Source organism: Onychomys torridus, chromosome 15 (genome assembly GCF_903995425.1).
Source record: "Onychomys torridus chromosome 15, mOncTor1.1, whole genome shotgun sequence".
NCBI classification, from domain to species: domain Eukaryota; kingdom Metazoa; phylum Chordata; class Mammalia; order Rodentia; family Cricetidae; genus Onychomys; species Onychomys torridus.
In genome coordinates, this window is record NC_050457.1 from 50,252,950 (window position 1) to 50,280,402 (window position 27,453).

Here is a 27,453-nt window from a genome sequence, read left to right on the forward strand (position 1 = left end):
ATGAGTGGCAGGAATGGGCAGGCTGACACCCGTACCTATCAATCCCTAGCCGAGGATTGCCCCTTTGGCTCTGTGGAGCAACCCAAGAGATCCACGGGGAGACTCGTCATGCACAGCATGGCCATGTTCGGCCGAGAATTTTGCTATGCAGTGGAGGCGGCTTATGTGATGCCAGTTCTGCTCAGCGTGGGCCTGCCCAAGAGTTTGTACAGCATGGTGTGGCTCCTAAGCCCCATCTTGGGATTCCTGCTGCAACCTGTAGTGGGATCAGTCAGTGATCACTGCAGGGCCAGGTGGGGCCGCCGGAGACCCTACATCCTGACACTGGGCATTATGATGCTCTTGGGAATGGCCCTGTACCTCAATGGAGATGCTGTTGTATCAGGTAAGTGGAGTACACAGGCCTAATAGTTCACTGTTACTGTGAAATATCACCAATATTTTTCAGTGCCTGTAGGAAACTGGCTCTAATCAATGGTCTCTCCTAGCATGCAGTAAACTCCCTTCCACCTTTGAATGACCCCCAAGCCTATGATTGAGGAGCCTGCTTCCAGAAACATCACAACATTGTCTTTTATTATTGTAAGGTTTCAAAATGGATTGAATTTTTATCCCTTTCACCAAATTAAATATTCTTACTTATTTTTCAGTTGAAGGATGTTTGAGCATATTATGTCTCATGGAATACTTTATCAAACTGTCCAGCTTCAAGCATGAATAACAAGTCACCTACTGTGTACAAATAAGAGTTAATTCTGGGTGGATAACATTGTAATTAGTACCCTGTCAGCTCTGTGGACATCTTTGTATTGTGAATTCTGGAAAACAAATTTGGTGTTAAAGCAATATTTCTAGCTACAGACCAGCTACTAACTCCTAAGTACTTGGTGGCAGCACATTGAAAAGGACATCATGAAGAAACACATATTTTTAGACCATTTATGCCAGTAGAATGAGTGATTATGATACAGGATAAGCAGGTAATATTTGTATATATTTAGGCCAGTGGCTCTCAACCTTCTAAATGCTGTGACCCTTAAATACTGTTCCTCATGTTAAGGTGAACCCCAACCATAAAATTAGTTCCTTACTATTTCAAGAACTGTAATCTTCTATGGTTATTAATCATAATGTAAATATCTGACATGCAGGATACAAATATGTAACCCTCCCCAAAGGGGTTGTGACCCACAGGTTGTGAGCCACTGATTAAAAAGGATGTATAAATATGGAAATGTAGGAAATATCTAGGAAATTTAAGATACATACTGGAGGTAAGAAAGAGAGAGTAGACGTATTTTTCACTTACTTTTATACTGGAATATGTCAAATATGTTTATATACTGAACACTATCCTTAGGTCAACAAAATATAAGAGACACAACGGTATATCACTCTTGGAGGACTGGGTAGATAAATAGAGCATGTGGACGGAATGGGCCCTACCTAAGTGTTAAAAGTACTACAGGGCCTTTTTAACCAATAGGATTTGGGGAGAGTTGGTTGAGGACAGACATGTTTATACTCCATGATCTCACTTGCCTGGGGCATTCAAAATTGTGTTATCATGGGGTTATAGAGTTACAAGCTGTCATACTCACCCCCTTACAAATGCCAAGTCACAGACTTGGGAAATAGGACCAGCTATCTGTGTTTGGTTTTGGTTTTGGTTTTCTTGAGACAGGGTTTCTCTGTGTAGCTCTGGCTCTCCTGAAACTCACTCTGTAGACCAGGCTGGCCTAGAATTTACAGAGATCTGCCTGCCTCTGCCTCCCGAGTGCTGAGATTAAAGGCTTGTGCCACCACCGCCTGGCAGCAATCTGTGTTTTGACAAAATGGTTCAGACAGCAGTCAGGCTGTCCAGAGTTTGAGAAGCCCTGTGTTTGGGCAGCTCTGTACAACTGTGGGCCTGCACATGCAAGAAAGGAATGTCTCAGAGAGTAGCCATCTTTGGAGCTAGGATTTTCTTCAGGATATTTTAAATCATTATTATTTTTAATGTAAAGAGATGTCATTAAAATCCCAAAGTATTCAGATAAAGTATATGACCCAGTGCTCTTTAAAATAGTCCTAAGACTGAGCAACCATCACCACTGTGTACTTACGGGACATTTTCATGCCCTCCCCAAAGAAACCCACCCCCCATTGGAAGTCACTTCCTTTTTTCCCTCGGCACCAGGTACCAGGCAATCACTAATTTGCTTTCTGCCTGTAGATTTGTCTTTCCTGGGCATTCAGTTGCATACTTTCTTAAACATGAAAAAAAAAAAGTGCCAATTTTTTTAGATGTAGAAAGAAAACCACATAACCAAAAAGGGATGATTTGATGACAGTTTAAGTGAAATACAAATATATAGGTTGTTCTAAACATGCTTTGGAAGACCAATGTTTGTTCTGTTTTAGCTTTGGTTGCTAACCCCAAGAGGAAGCTGGTTTGGGCCATAACCATCACGATGATAGGTGTGGTTCTCTTCGATTTTTCTGCTGACTTCATTGATGGGCCTATCAAAGCCTACTTGTTTGACGTCTGCTCCCACCAGGACAAGGAGAAGGGCCTCCACTACCATGCCCTCTTCACAGGTAGGGAATATTCCAGAAAATCTCTCCTTCAGCTTTGCAGACAAGGAGAAACTTCAAGGGAAGGCGTCTCTGTGCTTGGCATCTTTTGAATGAATGGATCAGGTGATAGGAAGCGCCTATCACGCGCTCTGCCCTGTCTCAGTTCGTTTCTCTGAACAAAGTAAGCTTCTGACCAGGGCTTCAGAGTTCTTGAAAAGGAAGTTTATTTAGACAAGAGGCTTCTTCAGAACACTGTGGAGACATGTACAGCTGAAGTAAAAAGGAGCCCTGTGCACTGACCCCTCTCTTTAAAGTGTCGAGCCTAAGGCATTCATCAGTCCGCACCAGCCTTGCTTAGGGATGTGTTGAAAAAGCAGGTTTTTGGGTCCTTTCTTTAGTTCTGCTGATTCAGTGCATTTTAGATGGGGCCCAGGAATTTGCCTTTTATTTGGTAAAGACCCCACGTGGTGTGGCAGGTGTCATAAGAAATACATTTAAAACCAAAATTAGAATTAAGCAAGCAACTGAGTCCCCACCATCTTCAAGAATTCTTAATTCTATAAAGAAATCAGCCTGCTCACTTTAAATGTCCGGGTTGGGTGGGCAGAGAGGGCTCTCTCCATTGCTAGGGGGTTGTGGCCCGCCTCCCTTGATTGCCACTGGGCCGTTTCCTGAGCAGTGCTTGGAAGCACACCAGGAGTGATGAGCAAGCCCCTGTTAGCATGCCAAGGGAAGGCAGGACCCCGAGCCATGGGGATTTCTATATCTAGCAAGGGCCCTTTTCAGGCCACTTTGTCATACTGTCTTCATCATCAAGCCAAATGCAGGTAAGTTTGGAAGCATCTTGTCTCCTTCCCTGGCCATGTAGGGCCCTACCTCCAGACCCAAGGTTAGTTCCTGCACGTGGAAGCCATCGAATCTAGCTTTGTCATTTTGGCAAAAATTTAAGTAATGCAACTGTGAAGGGATGAGGCTGCCCCAGTACCGCAAGCTGTTCCCACCACTTTGGGGGAAGGTGGAGGGTCAGAGCGGCAGTCCTGTCTGTCAGTGGTCTCTGACCTCTGTGTCTCAGGAGGTAAAAATGCTGCAGAACAAAGCCAGGGTTTGAGAAAACCTCTACCTCACCTTTGCTCTTACTGCTCAGCAACCTTATCCTCTCACCTGGGTGTCCAGTCCCGTCGAATTTTTCCCTTTGTTGTACTCTTAACTACTAAGTCATCTCTCCCCACATACCCCAACCCACAAGCTGTTTTCATTCCACACCTCAAGCTTTATTTCCCATTAACCCCCTCATATTCTCCATGCTGTGAATAATTCTCAACTTGTTTCCAGCACAGACATCAAGTCTGTTTCATTCATATCCCCACCCCCCCCCCCTTCGGCCATCAACAGTCTCATTGCAGATGATCAAAATAAATACTAACCCAATGCAAGAAGGAGCCTGCTTTTTCTTTCTTCGCTTTGTATCTTAATAATGCCTTTATTTACCCTTTGAGAATTTCAAATCATTTCTTTTGGTCATATCATTTCCCTCTCCCAACTGCTCCAGACCCTCTCCCTTTCTTTTCTCTGGGTTCAAGGTCTTGGCTCCTTCAGAAAAGCCCTTTAGAAATCAAAAGTACCCTGAAGTTCCCACCTCCTCCTAAAGAGAAGACCTCTTACTCTTTTCTAAATTGCAATTAGACTTCATTTCTAACGTGGTTTTCAATCCACAAACTAATCAAAGTGCCAAAGTTTGGATACAGATACAAAGGGGTTCTGTTGGGTGGATTTCTCCAGCAGGGAAAAGGGGGCTGCACCTCACCCTTCACACATCCTGCAGTGTACCACCCCTGGGGGTTCTCTGGCCAGCCTGGACTGCTGTACCCCAGGAATGCTGCCTAACTGGCTTGAACAGCAGGAAGGTAATCTTCACAGTTATGGAGGACGGCAATCCAAGGTCATGTTGGCGGAGGTGGGTCTGGCAAAGCCTCTTCCTGGCTTGCAAACATCCGTCTTCTTGTGTCCTCACATGACTTCACTTCTGTCCATGTGCCCCCCACGTCACTCTCATTGCCCCCTGGGGTGTTTTTCTTGTATAAGAAAACCAGTTCTGTTAGACTGAGGCTCCCAGTCTCATTTAACTGTCTATACCTCCTTAAAGACCCTGTGCACAACACTAGGGTTGAGGACGTCAGCACATGAACTCGAGGACAGATTGTTTTTGTCCATAAAATGGCCATTGCCGAGCTCAGCTCTCCTAGGAAAAGATGCAATGTTGATCGAGCTACCCACTTTTCTCCTCTTTTTTCCCCTCCAGTTCCCTGCATTTTCCTTTTAGCATACTGGAGATATTCTAGGGTTTTTTGTTTGTTTGTTTTGTTTTAATAAACATAAGAGCACAAAAGTTCTTTATAAAAAGAGTATTTTTTTAAATGTTCTATTTTTTATGTTCATGGTCTAAGGACCATGATTCTTGGGTCTCACTCCAGTGGTTCTCAGATCATTCTGCGGAATGCTTCTTTTAAAGTCTCCTAAAATACCTTCAGCCCCTGGTTTGATGGGAAGAGCAGCTGGTGACAAGTTCAGCTCACCTGTGAGGAAACTACGTCATCCTTCTCAGCTGAAAAGATCAGTCATTTTCACATAATCTCGTTCTTGGCCTTGGCTATTGCTCTCCCTCCTATTTTAGAACATTTCTGCCCACTCCAGGTGTGCCGTGCATTTCACAACAGGAGGAACTATGTAGAGAAAACACGTGTGTAAATGAGTGAGAAGGCAAGGGAGGTGGGATAAAGAGATGGTCAGCTTATTAGTGAACTACTTGCAATTATCTGATTGAAGTCACTTCATTGACACCCTGACTCTCCCCCATCCTCCCGTGGGGTGGCAGGTGCTCAAGGAATGCATAGCCTGGGAAAGGGGTTGGTCACAACAATGCTCACACGCAGTGGCTTACACACCTGGGTGGGTTTGCTTTTCTTAAGTAAAACAAGTCAGGGAGGGAATGCACTGTGGCTTTTGGTCAGCAGCCCATGTCTGCACCAACTTACCTCGCATTTGGTTCCTCTGTCAGTGTGGTGCCTCTTGGATACATGCTGGTTGCTATGGTTCCATCATGTTTCTATCAAGACAGGAGGGATGGAGAGGGGAGTCGGGGATGCAGCGAGAGGGAAGAACCTCCATGGTCTTTTTAGATGAGGGGAGCAGGAGCTTTCTGTTCCCCACAGACATTTTTTACTCTTATTTAGCATAATTAGATCATCCAGTAGGCTCTTGAGGTTGAAAAGTGAGGCTTTGTTTGATTTTTTATTTTTAGGGATGGAGGGAGCGGCATGTACTTCCCTGGAGCAAATTGGGAGCCATTACCAAGGGAGAAGGGACATTTTTACTAAGTAGAAGAAAGCCAATGGTTACAAAATATAGACATAACTGCACTTCGGCCTTAAAGAAACATTTGATTTCCTGGTTTTCTTTGTTGTGTCTCATAGTGAGTACGAAACTCTAGATGTCAGTGTCTCCAGGGCCTGTGTTTGGTCCTATGAGATATTAGTCAGTCTCCATGGCCTGTGTTTGGTCCTATAGGAGATAACTGTGTGTGGATAGCTTCTAGTAAGTCTACCATTCCCCAAGAGAAGAGCAAAATCAAACCCCTCATCTTCTAGGGCATTACTCTGGAGTCCCACCCAATTTAGATCTTAGTTTTCAAGGTCTCTAACTACTTGGTGATGGTGCTCTGCATTATTCATAACTGACACTACTGGATCACTCATGAAATACAGAATGCTTAGTTCTGTGTATGCAAACAGGCACATACATTGTGTGTGTGTGTGTGTGTGTGTGTGTGTGTGTGTGTGAGAGAGAGAGAGAGAGAGAGAGAGAGAGAGAGAGAGAGAGAGAGAGAGAGAGAGATTAAAGGAATTTTTCTACTGTCCCTTAGGGAGCTATTTTATTCAAGCCTTTTGTCTCTTCCACTACAAAGTGACTGTTATCTCTCCAGCCCTGGCTCAGCAGGAGCTGCGATGGGTTTGGTGGACTTGCTCTTAGCCTCTCAGCATACACACCAGTCACTGTGGAGATCAGCTGAGGCCATGGAACCCAGTGAACCAACAAATCCATACGTATAGGTAGGAAGTGTCTTCTTTCTATGGAGAGTTCCTAACCCAGTATATTTGTGCTAAATTGAACTTCAGACTGCCCTGGCCTGGGCAGTGAGATCGATATATCTGTTGGTGACAAACTTGAATCTGGCAGGCTGGGAAATCCTGCCTCCCCTTAGCTGCAGTACAGGCTCAGGATGTCTGAACTTTGTGTCCACCTCCCCCAACCCAACCTGTGAGTCTATGATGTCAGTCGCAAACAAACTGGCAAAAGGGCCCATGCCCAGAATGCGCTCACTTAATTTCTCTATGTGCAACGAGCCAAAGGCCAGACATGTATGCTCCCTTAATTTCTCGATGCTTCCATCTGCAAAAGCTGTATTTGTAAATGAATGCCTCAGGGAGAAACTGATCCTGTGTACTCCTTCAGAAGGAGAGGGAGCAACTTGGTGGGCTTGGCTTCTTCTAACCTCAAAAAAGTACTTCAAAGTGCGCACAAAATATTAACATGTAAAAATAAAATGCTCTGTTTGGCAAATAATTAAAGACAAAAAAGAGAGTTAAAAATGAATTTTAGATAGAGCCCCCTTAACCAAACTTTTTGTTCAGTAGGGAAGACCTACCTTTCATGTTTGGGGCTATTTTAACTTCTCCTCACTCGTGAATAATTGGTGGGTGAGTGGTTTTTTTTTTTCATCAGCGGGGGTTCCTTTTGAAGTGTGTGCCTGCGGAGAACTTTCACATCTCCTCCCCCAGGTGCCCTGGAAAGGACACAGCCAGAGCAGAAACCAGACACTCCCCCACTCCACTTCAATTCTTTTAGTTTCAAACTCTGCATCTATTTTTCCAGGGTTCAGTGTGATCGTGTCTTCGATGCCTGTTTACAGTGTGCAGTGATCAGGGCCGTTACCATTTCCCCCCTTTTACTGATTGTTTCAATGGGTTGAAAACCTTCAACCTCTTCCTTATTTACGTTGAGCTATGCAACAGATTGCTGTAGAATGTCAGTACCTGGCTGTGCTATAGACTATTAGGCTTCGTTCTTTTTACCTAACTGTAGAAAGATGCTGACTATCAAACCTCCCGCCCCCATCTTCTGCTGACTACTATTCTATGCTCTATTTCTATGTGCTCAATTTCTTTTTGCTTCCACTCACTATATATACTTTTCCATGCTTGGCTTTGTTGCTTGACACAATGTCCCTGGGAGAGCTTGGTCACTTAGCACAGTGTCCCCGGATACCAATCGCCTCCTTTGCCTCCTTGTTCTGATTGCAGATCCCATGCTCACACATGAGCTCACGTTATTCATTCATTCATTTGTGGTTTCTTTGTCTGCTTTTTCGCCCCTAGCTGGCAGGAATGTCTTTCCTTTTCATTGCCCTAGGACCAGAGCTTTCAACGGTGCATAGAATATGGGAGGGCCTCAGACACTGTTGTTGTGGTGAATATTCTAGTTTAACATCCTCAGTTTTCACAATAGCTAAGTTATGATGCTGGGAGGTAAAGTGACTGACCCAAGGCCACCTGGCTGGATGTAGAGGAGGGGTAAAATCCAATGAGCCAACACCTAACTGAAAATGTGGCGGCTGTCTTAGTTTGGATTCCTGTAAAGGAATATGGACACACAGTTTATTTGGGAATTAATTGCATAGAAAAGCAAGGAAATGTTATCAAATGGTGCCGCCCAGACATTATGGAGTTGGCTTCTACCTTCCATCTCCCCATGGTACTCAGGGAGCCTTGTAAAGGGCATCTCAGAGCTCTTCATTTGGGGAGATGAAGGATGGAAGATTCACCTCCACTAACCCAAGTGGTTTAAGGAGATATTTGGTTCCCTGAAGTAACGTGAGGTCCAGGTGCACCTGTGAAACTACTTGGCTTCACAATATTCACCATGGCAGCTGCTGGAGCAAGAGAGAACTGGGCTGAGATTTGCAGTGTGGATTAAAAGGGTTTTCCCCTCAGCACGTTACCTCCAGTACTAGTTCCCCAATTCTTCTGGGTCAACACTAGGCGGTGCTAGAGCATTTTACAAAGGATTTCACCTTGTTGATGCAATAGCACATAAGAGTTATAAATATTAGTTCTCTAGACTTGAAAAATTAACTGTAGGCATTCACAAATGGCTCAAAAACCAGATAATGAGCTGAAAACACATTCATTTCTAATCCTTAGTCAAGAAAAGAAAAAGGATCCAGACTTTATGAGTCCTGTCAGAAAATGAGGAGTTTCTGAACTAGGTTAGTAAGCCATTTTCTGCGCTGAAATTGAGAAACCCGTTTGTAGAAAAATGATTAGATAATTACAGTTGATGCTTTTGCATGAACCATTATCAGATTAGGCACGCTCACACAAATTAGAAACTTCCAGCTGGAACAAAACGTGTGACCTCAGCGTATGTGCAATCTTGGGCAAATGCACTTTGCATATTACTGGCATTTATTTGGTTGAGTAAGAACAATATGATTTTGACAATGGTTGACTGAAAATTTTCTAGCATGTAGTATAGGTAACAGCAAAGGGTAACTCTGGATGAAATGTTACGTCTAAAATAGATGTGAATCTGAAAAAAAGGCAAACAGTTTAGTTGCTTCTATATTAAGGGCCTTGCCACAAGACAGGTGGAACTTGGCCTCGACCAGATTGGGATTGTTTCCATTTCTTTTCTCAGGGGTTGCATCCAAGCATCGGTGATGTAGAAAGCAAAGATTTGGAAGGGAAAGTCTATAGGTTGTGTGACATCTGCTCACGCTGGCATTTACTGGGGTGCTCTCTGTCCTACCATATCATAGTGGTCAGGTTGAACTCAACACTGAGTCAGCTCTCATTCACTTAAAAGGCTCCCTCAGACCTCGGATTCTCAGCTTCCTCCAGGCCATCCACTCTAATGTTTCTAAGCCCAAGGAGGCGGTGGTATAAATGGACTATAGTAAAAGTATCTTTAAACAGAACCAAAAATGTGACAAGACAGAGGCTCCCAGGAACTCCGCCTGGAATTTTCCCCACGAACAGTGGTTCATCATTTACTAATGCATCGCTAGTGGCAAGTCCATAGGTTGTAGCGACTGCAAACCACTAGCATATTTCCTTAAAGGAGTGTCTTGAGGACTGACTGTGTCTGTGTGTGACAAATAGAACTGAGTTGGGCACACAACAAATTCATCATCTGTCTAGATTTACTGCACAGCCATTACTTCATGGAAGTTTTACTGCCTTATAGGGGGCCCCTTCTCGTCCCGATTTCCCAAGCCCCCCCCCCAAACCCCCCAGAGGAGGGAGAGCTCTTTCTTACCTCCCATTCTCCAACCCCAAGAAAGTCTGCTGAGAAGCTGGGCCATCAGTGCTAAAGTGGTTGACTACCACCTGTGAACGCTCCCACTGTGAATGCTCTGAGGCTCCTGCACACATTCTATTGAATCCACTAGCAACAGCTTTGGGGCCTGCACCAGTTCTTAACGAAGCAGGTTGTTTATATAACAAGGCCTTTCCACACACTTCATTCCTTCCACATGTGGTTGTTTCCCCTCTCACTTCTCAGGGCCCCTTAGCAGATGCAGGTACCATAGTGTTTGCCTGCCCACACGGGGAATTGAAGGCTCCTGCTGCCCTGGTGCAGACTTCATGTGGGTGCTGGAGATCTGAACTCCAATTCTCATGCTCGTGGGACAAGCACATTGTCAATGGAGCTCTCTCCTATCATCAGAGATCGGAACTCTGAATAATCTTTCCTTTTAGATGCTGTGGTTGGTAAGGATATTGTTTTTATCTGGGATGGAGACCTCACTCACCAAATAAAACTACGAAGTGATCCACTAAGGCAAACGATTTATGTTTGCTTAGGCGTGATGGGAGGCTAGGATGTTGAAGAGTTTTGGACAGAAGAATCAGCCCTATCCAAATTTGTGACATAATACGGAGGGTGTGTTTGGCATCAGTCATCTCCTGCACATTTTCAGATTTCTTGGCAAGTCTCCGTTTCAGCCTTGTGTTATAAGAAGTCCCCCATATCTGCCCTGAGAGGAACATCTGAGCCACAGTACTGTTTCTGTGCTGGGTTGTATAATGTCTTGTGCATAGAAGGAACATTTGTGTTTAAAGCAGGAAGTCAAGAGAAGGGATCACTAATAACGGTGTTTCCGATGTAAGAACTAGGGTGGAATCAATTTTGATGAGCCCTGTCTCAGTGCCCCTCAAGTGACACCGTGTCAAGCATAAGCATATAAAGCAAGAACCAGAAAGCCTTTACTTTAGTGTCCTAGAAGATGATAATAGACTTAGAAAAATTCATCTTTAAACTGTTGTTCTTATTTCTGTAGCTATAACTGCGAACAAGTACCTTAAATTTCTTTCACGGTGAAGAAGAGAGTTCTCAAGTCTCTTTGATCATACCACGCTAGTTTCATATCTTCTTAAGAAGTTTAATGGTAGACAGAGGACAATAAAATCATTTTAATGCTGCCAGAAATTCATTTTATGGACTCATTTAGGTCAAGAATTTGAGTTTTTTAAATCTTTTTTGTTTGTTTGTTTTAAATTTTTTATTCATTTTACATATCAATCACAGATCCCCATCTCATCCCTCCTCCTGCTGCACCCCTCACCCTGCCTTCTCCCCCCTGACCCACCCCTCATCTCCTCCTCCAAAAGGGTAAGTTATCCCATGGGAGGGACAGCTAAGCTTGGTACATTCAGTTGAGGCAGGACCAAGCCCTTCCCCTCCTGCTTCAAGGGTAAGCAAGGTGTCCGACCATAGGTAATGGGATCCAGAAAGCCGGCTCATGCACCAAGGATAGATCCTGATCACATTGCCATGGGCCCCTCAAATAGACCCAGCTACACAACCGACTCCTGTATGCAGAAGGCCTAGTCTGGTTCTATGCAGGTTCCACAGCTGTCAGTGTAAAGTTCTTGAGTTCCTTTGAGCTTGGTTCAGTTGTCTCTGTAGATTTCCCCATCATGATCTTGACCCCACCCCACCCCACCCTTGCTCATATAATCCCTCTCCCCTCTCTTCAACTAGACTCCTGGAGCTTGGCCTGGTACTTGGTTGTGGATCTCTGTATCTGTTTCCATCAGTTACTAGATGAAGGCTCTATGATGATAGGGTATTCACCAATCTGATTACCAGGGTAGGACAGTTTATGCACCCTCACCACTATTGCTGGTAGTCTAATCTGGGGTTGTCTTTGTGGGTTCCTGGGAATTTCCCTACCACCAGGTTTCTCCCTTACCCTATAATGTCTCCCTCTATCAAGATATCTCTTTCATTGCTCTCCCACTCCATCCCTCCCCCAGCTTGACCATCCCATTCCCTCAAGTCCCCATCCCCTGCCCTCTATTGCTCCCCCATCCCCAGTTTACTCATGGAGATCTCCTCTGTTTTCCCTTCCCAAGGTGATATGTATGTCCCTCTTAGGGTCCTCCTTGTTCCCTGGCTTTTCTGGAGCTGTGGGTTGTAGTCTGATTATTCTTTGCTTTACCTCTAGTATCCACTTATGAGTGAGTACATACCATGTTTGTCTTTCTGAGTCTGGGTTAACTCATTCAGGATGATATTTCCTAGTTCCATCCATTTGTCTGCAAATTTCATGATGTCATTGTTTTTTTTTTTTTCTACTCCATTGTATATATGAGCCACATTTTTTTTTATCCATTCTTTAGTTGAGGGGCATCTAGGTTGTTTCCAGGTTCTGGCTATTATGAATAATGCTGCTATGAACATAGTTGAGCAGGTGACCTTGTGGTATGATTGAGCATTCCTTGGGTATATGCCCAAGAGTGGTATCATTGGGTCTTGAGGTAGATTGATTCCCAATTTTCTGAGAAACCACTATATTGATTTCCAAAGTGGCTGTACAAGTGTGTACTCCCACCAACAGTGGAAGAGTTTTCTCTTGTTCTGCATTCTCTCCAACAGGAGTGTTTTTGATCTTAGTCATTCTGACAGCTGTAGGATGGTATCTCACAGTTGTTTTGATTTGCATTTTCCTGATGACTAAGGATGTTGAGCACTTCCTTAAATGTATTTTGGCCATTTGGGATTCTTCTGTTGAGAATTCTCTGTTTAGATCTGTAGCCCATTTTTTAATTGGATTGCTTGGTATGAGTTCTCTGTATATTCTGAGATCAGCCCTCTGTCAGATGTGGGGTTGGTGAAGATCTTTTCCCATTCTGTAGGCTGTTGTTTTGTCTTATTTACTGTGTCCTTTGCCTTATAGAAGCTTTTCAGTTTCAGGAGGTCACATTTATTAATTGTTGCTCTCAGTGTCTGTGCTACTGGTGTTATATTTAGGAAGTGATTTCCTGTGCCAGTGCATTCTAGACTACTTCTTACTTTCTCTTCTATCAGCTTCAGTGTAGCTGGATTTATGTTGAGGTCTTTGATCCACTTGAACTTGAGTTTTGTGCATGGTGATAGATATGGATCTATTTCCAATCTTTTGCATGTTGACATCCAGTTATACCAGCACCGTTTGTTGAAGATACTTTGTTTTTTTCCATTTTGCAGTTTTGGCTTCTTTGTCAAAAATCAGGTGTTCATAGGTGTGTGGATTAATGTCAGGATCTTCAATTTGATTACATTGGTCCATATGCCAGTTTTTATGCCAATACCAAGCTGTTTTTATTACTATAGCTCTATAGCAGAGCTTGAATTCAGGGATGTTGATGCCTTCAGAAGTTGCTTTATTGTAAAGATTTGTTTTAGATATCCTGGGTTTTCTGTTTTTCCATATGCAGTTGAGTATTGTTCTTTTGAAGTCTGTGAAGAATTGTTTTGGGATTTTGATGAGGATTGCCTTGAATCTGTAGAAGAGTTTTTTTGTTTTGTTTTGTTTTGTTTTGGTTTGGTTTTGGTTTTGGTTTTTCAAGACAGGGTTTCTCTGTGTAGCTTTGTGCCTTTGTGCCTTTCCTGGAACTCACTCTGTAGCCTTGGCTCTGCCTCCCGAGTGCTGGGATTAAAGGTGAGAGCCACCACCACCCAGTGAGTTTTGTTTGTTTCTTTTTTGTTTTGTTTTGTTTTGTTTTGTTGTTTTTTAACGAGTATAGAGAACACAATTTGGGAAGGCCACAGTATTTCCTATGGTGGTAATTTATTAAGTACCTGTTGTGTGTCTGGTGACCTTACAGGTAGGTTACTTGTCAGTTATTACTGCATAATAAGTGAGCAAGACAAAGGTGACAGCAAGTAAATACCAGAGCTAGGACTTGAACCCACACTGCCTCCCTACAGCTGTCTTAGTCTCTTGCTGTATTGTCCCTTCATAATTACCAGGCTGTCTCTGGTCTCCCCAGGGACTTTTTCCACAAAAGCTAAGGGCCTGTGCATGGTAGGAAACAAACATAATTACCAGACAATGCCAACTCATCTCTCTCTTTTTCCCTTTGCCTTCTAGGTTTTGGTGGTGCCCTTGGCTACCTTTTGGGTGCCATAGACTGGGTGCATCTGGAAGTGGGAAGGCTGCTGGGCACCGAATTCCAGGTCATGTTCTTCTTCTCGGCCCTGGTGCTCACTTTGTGCTTTGTCATCCATCTGTGCAGTATCCCTGAAGCCCCACTCAGAGACAGTGCACAAGACCCTCCCTCACAGCAGGTCTCCCAGGGCTCGTCCTTGTCAGCAGATGGGATGCACGAGTATGGCTCTATTGAGAAAGTTAAGCATGATGGCGCAGACCCAGAGCTGGTGATGCAGGGAGGGAAAAACAAAAAAGCCACGGAACAGGTAAAGATGCAAAGTCTTTTTTCTTTTTCTCAGCATGGGGGGGGGGAAAGTTCTTCACTTTCTTCTTTGTGAAAAATTGTTTGGTTTGCTTGTCTGATGTGAAGAGTTATGTGAAGTCTGTTTGAATCTTCAAAACCTCAATTAGCCATTAGCCTTTGGCATGAGAATTTTGTACCCCAGTGGTTCTCTTGCCTCTTACTCCTTTCAAAGCATCAAACTGGGGAAGGTGATGGCAACTGTAAGAGGTTAGAATATAGGAGAGCTCTCCAGCCACACCCTGGCCACAGATAACAGTCTCTTATATAAAAATTACAGTCTATAACTTTGTCCCTCCAGATGACAATGTTGTTGAGTTGATGACTGGATTAGACAAACAATATTTGCATAACATGACTTGGTTGGGCAAAATGTTCATTAGTTTCAACTTAAACAACAATAACAACAAAACAACACCAATAACAAAAAAATATCCTCCACTGCATAGCAGAGAAATGGATCAAGATCCAAAAGAAATGGTCAGATCAGAGAAGAGATTAGAATCGTGTTCACCAATATAGAAGCCACTAACCCCACCCAACTACTTAAATGACAATTAATTAAAATGAAATGGAATTAAGTCCTCATTTCATTAGTTGCATTAGCCATATTTTGAAAGCTAAAAGCTACATGGGACAGGTACTGCTGTCCAAGGCACAGCAAGTGTAGAACTTCTCCATTGTTATAAAAAGACAAATTGGACAATATTGATGCAGTAACTGCATTATTCCATCAGCTGCCCTTAGATATCCATTTCTTGGGGCTATAGTACAATGGCTCCACTCATTAGCATAGACATTGGAATCTTGTACCTGGCTGACCTGTATTATTCATTGACAAATAACTGGCAGGGTGGCTTTAGAATGGACTAACAATTTAGAGCATGGGTCAGCTTCTGACACTACTGCCTTTTTAGATGTATGGCCTTGGAAAAGTAATTCCATCTACCAGCAAGGGTATTGTGCAGTTCACATGGGGTAATTCTATGTCAGTCACTCAGGATGGTTCCCATTGGATAATAAGGTGGTACCGTTTAGGCATTGTTCCAGTGAATCTGTGAATGCTGAGTGCTCTAAGCACAATCAAAGACATGTAAACAGCCCAATGAGTCACAGCTGTCCTTGAGGTCAGATCTCCTGTTGGTTTAGCCTATTTACCAGATAGAAAGGTGTTTCTTAGACTTGACATTAAGGATATAAGCATATTGTTTATAATTATTATTCATGTAACAAATTGCTTTGGATACTGAGTATGTACACAGCACTGTATTCAGAGACTATTCCATTGACTAATGTCCAGACCCTGTGCTAAGGAATTTATAAACCAGTCCCCATGCCTGGGAAATTATAAATGAGCACAAACCATTTATACCATCACAATATGGCACAAAGTGGAAAATGCTATAAAAGCAATGTATCCATTAAGATTTTCTAAATAGCAGGTGGGTAGAATTACATATTCAAGAGATTCTCAGGGGTAATGCCACATGAAAGACGAAGGGAAGAAGAAGTAGGAAGTGGCATCTTCCTATCAAGATAAAAGTCAAACACTTATGAAAGGGAAGAGACGTAGGCAGATCAGGATGCTTCTCATATGTGCTGCAGTTCTTAGGTGTTTTTGTTTTTGTTTTTGTTCTCAGCCAAACTGGCCCCAGGTAAGTCCCAAGTCTTAGGGGAAGAGGCTGGCACTAGAATTTTACATCTTGCTTAGCCGTCATCAAGAATGTGTGGTAAATCTAGAGAGACAACACTTAGACTGTCACTCATCCATGTGTTCCCCAGCCGGAGATCAAAATGGCACATTGCTTGGATGGTCATGATTCTCATAGCAAGTACAATTGATTTTGCAAAAGGCAGAGACTGTTCTTAAGTGAATACAGCAAGGCTTCATGGGGGAAAAAATAACATCTTCCTAGAGTGGTGCTTGCTTTGAATGATGGTCAGGATTTGAAGTGGAGATTTGGGAAGAATGATCCTGGTTGAGAAAAGAGGAACAGCAAAACCATAGAGTTAAAACAAAACAAATAAAACAAAAATCCCCTCAGTGTGTATGGAGGAAGGAAAGTGCTAACAATTCCACACTGGCCACTCTTAGATAACAGACTTCCAGTCAAGTCCATAAAATGAGAGCCAAGGGTGGGACTTCCTGGTAGAGCATGTATCTAGCATGTGCAGGGCCCTGGAGTTGGCACCCAGCTCCACAAAATAAATTTAAAAAGACGTTGAAGGGCATCATCGGTGATAAACAGATCAATTTACCAAACGATAAACTTCATAAATATACATCAGCAGTGGCATCCCATCAAAATCAGTCTCCCATCCCTGCATGCCAAAATAATTTGTCTTCTTACCATTTTCGTTTTCCTCATGAGAGGATATTTTTGTGTGTCTTCCTCGTGAGGACTCTGAATCTTGTTCACTTGCTATCCATCACTTTCCAGTCACTGGCTGACGATGGAGTCGAACCTGTGCAATGACTCTGGGGGTTCAGAGCCACTGAAAAGGCTTTTCTCAGGGAATCGATGAGTCAGGGGTAAGATGCCAGCTAGATTTTTCATTCTGTGTTAAAATACTAAATATTTATATTTCCAGCTTTTACCGAAATGCTAAGCTCCATTTGAAGGTTCACATTTATTTTTGGAAGGAAGGAGAAGTTAGGTTAACAATGGAGCAGGCTGAAAATTATGTGGAAGGCAGAACGATACATTAATATTTGGAGTGAGGCAGAATGCATGCTTGCCAGAGTGATTTTCCTGGTTGTGTGTTTTGGGGGAAAGGAGAGACAAAATGAAGAGAAAGCGCTTAGTTTAAAGCATGAAAATCAGAGGCCATTCCCTAGACAACATCTACCTTCCCTATGAATAAAAACATTCTACACATTTGTTACAGTAACCTTTTATTTTAGGTGTTACATTCTGCATACAGAGTACTGTTATTTTTCCTAAATACAAGAGAGTGCTTTTTTGATACTAATTAAGTATAAGATTAGTATAGTCACTATCAGTGGGTTAAATACTATAAGATGAATTAAGTTAGCTGGGTGTGATGGTGCATGTCTGTAATCCCAGAATTTAGGAGGTGAAGTTAAGAAGACCAGGAATTCAAGGTCATTCTCTCACCCTCAGGGACAGGGCAAATTCAAGGCCAGCAGGAGCTACATGAGATCCTGTCTCAAAACACAAAATGGAAACAAGGATGATGAAAATTGAAAGAATCAACTATATGATGAGCCTGAAATTATTAAATCTAATATCTTCAACAAAGAAATTTTAAAAAAGTATCAGATAAGTTTAAGAGCTATAAAACAGGGGGCTGGAGAGATGAATCAGCACTGCCTACTCTTCCAGAGGACCCAGGTTCAATTCCCAGCACCCACATCACAGCTCACAACTGTCTGTAACTCCAGTTCTAGGAAATTTGACACACCCTCACATAGATATACATGCAGGCAGAACACCAATGCACATAAAACAAAAAGTAACTTTAAAAAAAAAAGGGTTATAAAACAGAGCAAAGACAAGAAAGAAGTCTCACATGCAGAAAATATCATGCAGTAAAAATACCAGGAATGTAACATTTAATATAATGGAGTGAAGGGTTATCTCATCATAAATTTATTCTTTCCTCGTATTTACTATTATGTAAAGAAACATATTCCATAATAAAGTACTATATGGCAATAGATGATAAAAGGAGTTATAAAAAATATGTTACTATAATGAAAACAGACAATCTCAGGAGACTGTCTGATAACTCAGTTGTGTCAACTCTAACTCCCTCAAGCTTACTGAAACTAAATAATAATAGTAATAATAATTACAGCCCCTGCTGTTAAAGCATAAATCTAAAGTAAGGAATCTGGGGCATGAGTATTCATCTTTTATATATGTGTGTGTGTGTTTACACTGTTCACATTTTAACTCAACACAAAGCTCACTTACATATACCCATCATTGGCTAGAGTCGGAGAAGTGACCTGAAAGCAGGAACCTACCTAGCCAAGGGCAGGGAGCTGATCAGCTCTCTGTGTTAGTTTCCTTAAACATCACTACAAATATTGCAGGTTAAAGCAACAGCCATCAATCACCTCATAGTTTAGAAGGTCAGAAGTGCTGGTAGGCTCTAGTGGGTTCTCTGCTCAGGGTCCTACATCCCTGCAATCATGATGTCAATAGTGCTGTGTTCTCATCTGGAGGTTCAACTGGATAAAAACTATCTTCAAGCTCATTCAGGTCATTGGCAGAATCTACTTCCTTGAGGTATAAGAGTAAGGTCCCTGTTTTCTTGTGGATTATTGGCCAGGAGCTGCCCTAAGCTTTGAAGGACTACTTCCAGCTCCTTTCCATGTGGCTCTTTCTGTTTTCAACCCTAATGCTGCAAGTTGCTCTGAATTCTGCTTCTGTTCACAACTGGAAAAAAAAAAACAAAAAACAAAAACAAAACCCTGTGCTTCCTAAGGGCTTGTGTGATTCAACTAGTATTAACCAGGTAACCATCCTGTTAATTCCCTCAAGGTCCTCTAGCTAGTAACCTTAATTGTATTTTTCCAGATCCATTTTTACATGTAACAAAACATAATTGTGGGTACCATCAAGACAAGAGATCATGAACTCCATCTTGAATTAGCCCACCATGCTCTAAGAACAATAATTACCTAAGAGATTGTTTACACTCGTGGGCTTTGTCTTCCTGCAGAATACCATGTAAAGATGGGTTAGTTGTCTCTTACATCTTGAACTGAGTATAGTTCCATTCCCAAACTCTCCACCCTTAGGTTATGGAAGTTATTTATGGGCCTGGAACTGCTAAGTAGTCATTCATTTTTAACAGCACATTATCCATAAGTTTGTCCCCGTGGAAACCTACATGTGATGTCATGTGATAGACAAGTGACAGAGATGGTTGTTGCTTTGACTCCTGCCGCTAGTTGGGCACCTACACTGAAGATCCATGCTTTTTTCCAGAGTCAGAGGGCAATGTCAATGAAGTCACTTCTAAGGGCATTAGTGAATATGCCTTCCCATTATCGCTGTCTTTGCATCAGCCACCTCATTGGATGGACTGCCTTCCTGTCAAACATGCTCTTCTTCACAGACTTCATGGGACAGGTAATAAATGCATTATGCTCACACACTTATTGGGAGCTTCTTCTGTCTGTTTGGAATAGGTATAACAAAGAGTACCTTCAGGAAACTGGTTTATAGATACGTTCTAGAAGTAGGCTGCTACATCCTGTAAAACTAAAATACTCTAAGATCTACCACTATGTGATCAAATACAACAAATAGATAAGAGTAGATAGGATCTTCAGAGCTCATGTGAAGCTTTGAAAAAGAGGTATGTGGCATGAGCCTGGCCTTTGAAAGGTGACTGGGGTTTCAGAGATTAAACAGGGAAAGAAAGAATTCTACGTGGGAATAGGAATGGTGTGGACAGAGGTGAGTTCGAAGTCTGTTAGCTGTACTAGAGAATGGTACTAAGTCAGATGGGGCTAGGCTGAGAGGGGGGACTGTTAAAGATCACCCCAGAGAAGTGTTATTTATATTTGATGCACAGATAGATATACTTCATGAGGGTCCTTGAAGGAGACAAAAATTGATGAATGGAGGGACCTGGTGATGTCTGATTGACATCACTCTCTGCCCTCGGAAGGGCCCCGTCCCCCAGGTGTTGAGAAGCACGAGAAGAGCTGCCTGCCTAGTTATTCACCCACTGGAACCTCTCTTTCAGACCGTCTACCACGGGGATCCCTACAGTTCACACAATTCCACGGAGTTTCTCATCTATGAAAGAGGAGTTGAGGTTGGATGTTGGGGATTGTGTATCAACTCTCTGTTTTCTTCACTTTATTCCTGTAAGTGTTCTTTACCTAAGAGAGTCTTCAAATGGCTAGCAGGGGGACCCAGATCGTATACTGCAAAATCTATTTGCTTCTCTTTAAAATATTTCAGTCTTGATCATGCTTAGGAAATCAGGACCAATTGTTCCTTCAGAAAGGATCGTGTGAAAGTGTCATTTTTCATGGTCAATTCTAGGAGTCATTTCCCTTGAACTGTGCTTGTAATCAGTGGGTTTCTGGGAAATATTTTTTAGAAAATAAAAGGGAATTTTGTGAGTAAGATGGTGAGATATTGGACAGATGAGATGTGAATTCCAGCAGCTCCATGCTCTGCTGGAGCAAGACCACTCGTGATTTCAGAGCTGTTTTGTAGAATTCATAGATGATTCAGCAAATTTGTAGATGATGCCTAAATTCCTACTCTAGCTACCTTAAATTGTACTTCCTTTGTGATATTATTCAAGTTTTCCTTCTGCTTCTCAACCCACCCTTGGCAGAAGCTATCATTTTCTTCATCTCAGAGCCTATTGCTGCTGCTCCCTGTTCTCAATTCATCACAGAGCATCAGGTGAAGATTCAGCACCTCCAGCTACATAGAGCTCCACAGTGCAACCTGCTTGCCTGGGTGGAGAATGGTGACAGAGAACCAAACTTGTTTTCATCTCCATCTGCATAACCAAGAAACAGCCTTCTAGTAGTTACTACAATAACTGAGCAATGGGATATAGCTGATCTTCCTACCCTATACTAGTATTCATGCCTAATATTCAACTCAACAATTTCTTCCTACCATAAAGACAGTACTGTTGAGGGTGTGGCCAGTCGTGGGTATCACAGGCAGCAGAGACAAGGAAATTTTGTCCCTGAGATGTACTGACTTCTCTTCATGAATAAAGCACTTTAAACTAGACTTTCATCTTTTATACTGTTGTTATAGATGTGTTCAAATATCTCTGTATCTTTCTTTGCCTCTCTTTGGCTTGCTAACACAGCTAGAAAAGACCTATGCATTGATAACATCTTTTGAGCACTGAGACACCTTAGACTAAATTTTCTACATGAATATAAATCATTAAACAAACAGGCTTGTCAAGGATTATTATGAAATTGAACTAGCTTTGTGCTGCTTGCATTCTCAAGCCTTAGCAACGGCACCCCAGACATGGAATACATTTGATAGAGGAAGTAATGTTGTCTGCTTGTCATTTCTACAGCTTGTCTTCCCTCCAGTGACCTGAGACAGTGTTTTGTTTTGTAATTGATTCAAATATAATACTGATTTTGTTTCTTGCCCATGAAGTATAAGTCCAATAATAATTCCAGCAGCTAGTCATTCTTAATAGGCACATCTCAAGCATCTAGCTGATATGGTCTTACAGAATTTTCCCAAGTTCCAGACCTGAGAAAATTCTTCCCAGAGTCCTGGGGAAGATGCTAAGTCAGGCCTGGGGTATCTGAGAGGAAGGAATCTACATACACTACACTCTTTTGTCCGTTTACTTTATTCCTTTATGACAAGACTCTATCTACATAGCTTCAGTTCTGTCCTGAGTCTCAGTTACTCTTTGTACCTACTTTTTCTGTCTGCTCATAGCCCTGGTAATAACTAAGCCCTTATGCTTTTGATATCATCTTCGTCCTTTGTTCCTTCATCCTCCATCTATCCTTCCTGGCTCCTTACCCCTGGCCCTGATAAACTCTACTAGAGATCTGCTTTACCCTCTACAGAATATTTGTCTTCCTCTCTTTTCTCTGACCACACTGTTCTGTGTCTGCCTCTGGAATTCTGCTCTAGTCCTTACTGCACCTGGTTATGCAAAAACCTCCTTTGTTCTCAGTCAATTTCTCTGCCACACCCCTAGGTCTGAAGGAAGGGGTCATGGTCTGAGCTTCATTTGCACAAGAAACAAAGCTATGCATCTGTAGCCTACTTGTCTCCTAGGTTCAGGGGGAGAGTTAGTTACCTAGAGGTTCAGCAGGTCTGAGAAGCTGAACTATTTGCCAATTGGTCTAGTAGTATATGGGCCCACAAGAAATTCATAGCAAGGTACAGCTGAATATTAAACCTGTATAACACCAAATATTCCATGATAAATGGCTTCCCATTTGATGGACCCTTGGTAAGTTAAAGTATAGCTTTAATACACAGCTGAATCTCTATAATAATCTTGTGGCCCAGAAGAGTGGTCCAATAGAGTAAAGTAGAGGAGTGATAACTCTGTCTTTATAGTTATATTTGTATGTGCAAAGTGTATGCTAAGAGGGGAGTCAAGTCCATAGTCAGCTATCTTTGGCCCACCCTGCAGTTGGTAAAATGGCAATAGCCACATTAACTGAATATCTTTCTTGTGTCTTTTAGTGACCTGGGTGACTTTTTATAGATTTCGCCTCATTTGATTTTGATTCTGACTAACAACCTCCACTACAATTTACTTCCTTCCTTTTCTTTTCTTTTTCTTCTTCTTTTTTTTTTAATGAGAAAGCTGAGATGATGAGCAATTAAGTAACTTGTCTCTGTCAAGGAGCCAGCCGTGGGGAACTGTAGGAACCCCTTCACAGCCTTTGGATGATTGACAAGACAGGGAAAATGTCTGCTGAGAACCTCACATCTTTCTTACCTGTACAGACCGCCTTCAGATTGGGGCTAAGAAACTAAGAATGATTTGGCTCATTCTGCAAAACCTGGTTGTTTTAATATCCCCAACCTGACTTTGGGTGGTGCGGTCAGGTTAAGCATACACTGTCCACTGGGTCCTTTTAGGCCAGTCCTCTCTCATCAGAATGAACAAGACTCTTCCTCTGTATCTTTCACCCTCTGAATCCCATCACCAAGGTTTGGTTTTTGTCTCTTCTTTTTACATTCTTTTGATATTTGGCTGGTTGCTAAAAGTACCTGGTTCTCTTCTATGGACAATAAAATCAGCAAGGCAATTTTATGCTGTCTTTTATGCAAAGGATTTAAAACTGATCCCTACATCCAGCTGTTTCTTGCACACAGATAAGGAAGTGTTTTGTTCCTGACTCAGTATCAAAGGAAGTCATCTAAAAAAAATGCATCTTCAAAGGAAAGGATTATCTGAAATTATTAGACATTGTGAGGCACCTGCCAGCTGTAATTTTTCCCCCTTTATTCTCTCTACAGACTTTCAGAAAGCTTTGGTTTCGTACATTGGATTAAAGGGCCTTTATTTCATGGGATATTTGCTCTTTGGCCTGGGAACAGGATTCATAGGACTCTTCCCAAATGTCTACTCTACCCTGGTCCTCTGTTCTATGTTTGGTGTGATGTCCAGCACATTGTACACTGTGCCCTTTAACCTCATTGCCGAGTACCACCGGGAGGAGGAGAAGGAGGTGGGTAACTAAGGAAATCTACCTGAAGGGTGGGGGAAGGGAGGAATCTGGCAGAAGAGTTTGTAAACAATTATCACCATGCAGATATGACTACCAGCCTAGGTGAGTTCTTCCCTCCTCCTTGCTGTGAACCCTGGTGCACCTTTTGAGTTTTAGGGCAATGATAGTGACTCCCAATTATCCGTTTCAAGAAGGTAGTCTCAGTGATGCTGAGAAACCAGTCCACAATCAGACCGAGACAAAGGAATGGGACCAAACAGGCCTTCCCAGTTTACATCAGCATTTCTAGATACTCATAATGATGCCTTCCCTGTTTCAAGCACTGCAGAGGAGTTGCCATTTCTTGGGTTTGTGGGAGCTGTGACCTGATTCTTACCATGCTTCCTGGAGAGGTGCTGCCCACCTATGGCTTGGAATTCAGACTATAACGAAGGACCTTAAACAGTCCTCCTGATTGTATTCAAGGAGGGTAGTAAAGAGACCACTGAAATGGCTGCTCTATCATTGAGGGGTTTCTTATTGTGGATAAGAGAGAGGAAATATCCAGAGACATTTGGAAGAGTTTAGACCGGAGAAAGGCAGAGACTAGCCACGTGAAAACGGGGAGGTGGAAGGGCAGCTGGAAGGAGGGGAACCTGTGAGCTGAGCAAGCCGAGGGGATAGAGATAGAGACGTGTGTGTGTGTGTGTGTGTGTGTGTGTGTGTGTGTGTGTGTGGCCAGGATGGGGGCTTTGAAATGTATAAGGGGTACTTTTGAATAAAGACAGTAGGAGCCCAGAGGCTGGCATGGGCTTAGGTATGTAACCACAGGTATATTGCAATGGAGAGCCATATGTCCCTTCTGCCAGAGACAAGGGAAATGATTCCTTTTGGCAGAGTGGGAACTCATTTCACAAGTTCCTGAGAATTGCTGGCTTTTATCCAACCAGAAATCCTTCTATTATTATCTAGCTTGAGTTGGGCCTAGACTGTCATTTCTGGACATACGCACTTGGGGAATTGGAGTTTCCTTTGGACCTGACAATGAGAAGTCTGAGTAGTTCTGTTCTAGAATTGCTATCTCTTCTAATAAAAGCATACCACAGTTTCTCTCTGCAAACTGACTTGTGCTGCCTGAAATGGAGCAATGATGAGAAACCTAAAGTGAGAACCATGAGTTCATCTCACCCTGAAACCGTAAAAGCGCCAAGCACATGTCAGTGTGACGTCATTTCAGTATTCATTTACGTCGTTTGATTTGGTGTGTGCAGCCAGGCAGAGCTGCACCAGAGTTAAGACTTTCTGAGCAAGCATGGCGACTGTCCTTATCCCCTTGTAAAAGCTGTAGTGCGTTGTAGGGACAGGCTGCTGTTTAAAAGGCAGTCACCAGAAAAGCCCCCCCCCCCCACACCTTTTGGAAAAAGTTACTGGCACCAAAATGTAGAAACTGACAACATGACCATTCTATGGTATGGTTAAGGGGGAGGTTTCCATTGTAGACACGAGGGAACAGTCAGAGGCATCTGGAAGAGTCCAGAGCAGAGAGAGAAATTAGTAAACGGAGCATGGCCCGCAGACTGGACATGGCAAGGAGAGAAGCAAGAGCAGAGCGTGAGGACAGAGAGAGAGAGAGAGAGAGAGAGAGAGAGAGAGAGAGAGAAGAGAAAGGGGGAGGGGGAAGGGGAGACAGAGAGTCAGAGAGCGGGGGGGGGGGGGGGAGCATAGCTGAAATAGCAGGGTTATAAGGAGAATGACTAGCTGGCAGGAGGGAAGTCCATGAGCTGGAGGAGTTTAGGGTAGGGGAGAGGTGAGAAGAGCTAGCATGTTAACATGAACTCTGAAATGTGTAACATATACTTGTGATACTGAGGGAGCCTGGAGGCCAGCATGCATTTCGGTATGCCAATAGCCACCAAAAAGATCCATTCCACCATTCCACCAGTGATAAGGGAAATGACTCCTTTTGGTAGAGGGGATTCAGGTTCACAAGTTACTGAGGAATGCTGGCTTTTGTCTAACCACCAGAATTTGGGGGGAAATGGAGTTTTCTTTGTATCTAACTCATGGCAAAGAAAAAAAAATAGCAAAGATGCTTTGGAGTCACAGAAAACTAGACTGAAATTCTGTCCCCTTTGGAGCTGTGTGACACGGACCATATTTTTCACTTAGTCATTAAGTAGCACTTTAAATGAACTCACTTTTACAAGAGGTTATAGTCTCACAAGGTTCAATAATCACATTATACAAAAGTGTTTTTGTGAAGTCTCTCCCTCAAAAAAAAAAAAAATTATTTTTGTCTGTACCCACACATGCTACATTACCACTCTTGCTCAAGTTCTTAAAGTTTATCTTTTCCATGTTTTTAAATGAAAATCAAGCAAACATGAATGTGTTTTGACACTTCCTCATTTTCCTTGAGAAGATAATAGTCATTTTTCTCTACCAAGACTTATTTCACTCGAGTAGAGGGAATGATCACTCAGGCACCAGATATCTTTATCAGTCAGGAGAGATTAATAACATTCACCACATAAAGCAGGTGGGAAAGTAAGCATGAACATATAGATACTGTGCTCAGCACAGTACTTACTTAATACCTCACAGGACTCCAAAAATGACAGAGTTATTTTCTGTCCTGGGGATCATGACAGCAACATCTGCACCTAGTGTGCTAATAATGAAATAAGATCCTAACTGCAAAACAGCCTTGCATGTAAGAGACACCAAATGACATTGTGAACCAGTTGGGGCCAAATATCAAATATCTACCAGGTGTTAACATGTCAACCAAATAGCCATGCTGTGAGGGGGGTTGAAACTTGCTCTTCCTATGTTTAAAAGTAATTTAGCATTCTTTTGAAACTGCTTGCCTTTTTAACACCAGGGAAGACAAAAAGTTTTGAATTGATGCCTTGTTGAGTTTCTGCAACATTGTATTTATTTACTTCTTACAAAGAGAATCCTGACCACATTAATGTTTACGCCATATGCTCATTAAAGTTGGAGGAAAAGGCTTCCTGGCATGTAAGGACACAGCATCAATGGAGTTCCCTGGAGTCCCTTAATTAGGAATTAGCAAACTATGGTCTGCTGGTCCAAGGCAGCCTGCTGTTTGTTTTCAGACAGTTTATAAGATAAGAATCCCTTTTAAGTTTTTAAAAGATTGAAATAAATTCAAAGAAGGATGCTGTTTTGTGGTGCATAAAATTGGCATGAAATCTAACAGGGTCGTATTGGAGTGTAATTTGTTCTTACCTGAAATCTTTCTTGATTTGTGAGATCAGAGTCAGTTACAACCAAGATCCTCGGAAGCCCAAAGGTATTTACCAATGGGTTCTTCTCAGAAAAAAGTAAGCTGACCCCTGGCCCCGTGTGACAGTGCCTTGTCAATCAATTGCTCTTCCTGTGTTTTTCTTGCAGAAGCAGCAGGAAGCCCCTGGAGCTCCTGGCAGCAGTGGGAGAGGCAAAGGTGTAGACTGTGCTGCGCTCACCTGCATGGTGCAGCTAGCTCAGATCCTGGTTGGTGGTGGTCTGGGCTTCCTGGTCAACATGGCTGGGAGTGTCATCGTGGTGGTGATGACAGCCTCTGCGGTAGCACTGATAGGCTGTTGCTTTGTGGCCCTCTTTGTTCGATATGTCGATTAGGTTTATAAAGAGACATCGACCCAAACCTCAGACAAATGAGGCCATGGCACGAAACCAGTCTTTGCTCAGGCTCTCTGGCTTTGAGAACTGTATGCCCCATTTTGGAATCTCACCGTGCATGCACACGTGGGAGAAGGGGAGTGTGGTAGGATTGCCCCTCTGCATCTCCCTTACCATCCGCCCCTTGGTGCAGGCAGAGGAAAATCAGCTTCCACTTCTCCAGGGGCATTTCAGGACTTG

General features: G+C 42.7%; 1 protein-coding gene across 1 annotated transcript; it reads left to right on the forward strand.

Annotated features, from left to right (window-relative positions):
- Positions 1–27,213, forward strand: Slc45a2 (solute carrier family 45 member 2). Its single transcript, XM_036206776.1, has 7 exons — positions 1–385; positions 2,404–2,580; positions 14,036–14,361; positions 19,361–19,504; positions 20,127–20,250; positions 23,378–23,589; positions 26,989–27,213. Exons 1-7 carry the CDS (start codon positions 1–3, stop codon positions 27,211–27,213), a joined length of 1,593 nt encoding a protein of 530 aa, XP_036062669.1.
- The last annotated feature ends 240 nt before the right edge of the window (positions 27,214–27,453 follow it).

Excerpts from the sequence above, each read along its gene's own strand:
- Slc45a2 (XM_036206776.1), top strand. The coding sequence starts at position 1 with ATGAGTGGCAGGAATGGGCAGGCTGACACCCGTACCTATCAATCCCTA. Across the intron at positions 19,505-20,126 it reads TCACAGACTTCATGGGACAG|ACCGTCTACCACGGGGATCC; the intron begins GTAATAAATGCA and ends CCTCTCTTTCAG. Across the intron at positions 20,251-23,377 it reads GTTTTCTTCACTTTATTCCT|ACTTTCAGAAAGCTTTGGTT; the intron begins GTAAGTGTTCTT and ends TTCTCTCTACAG.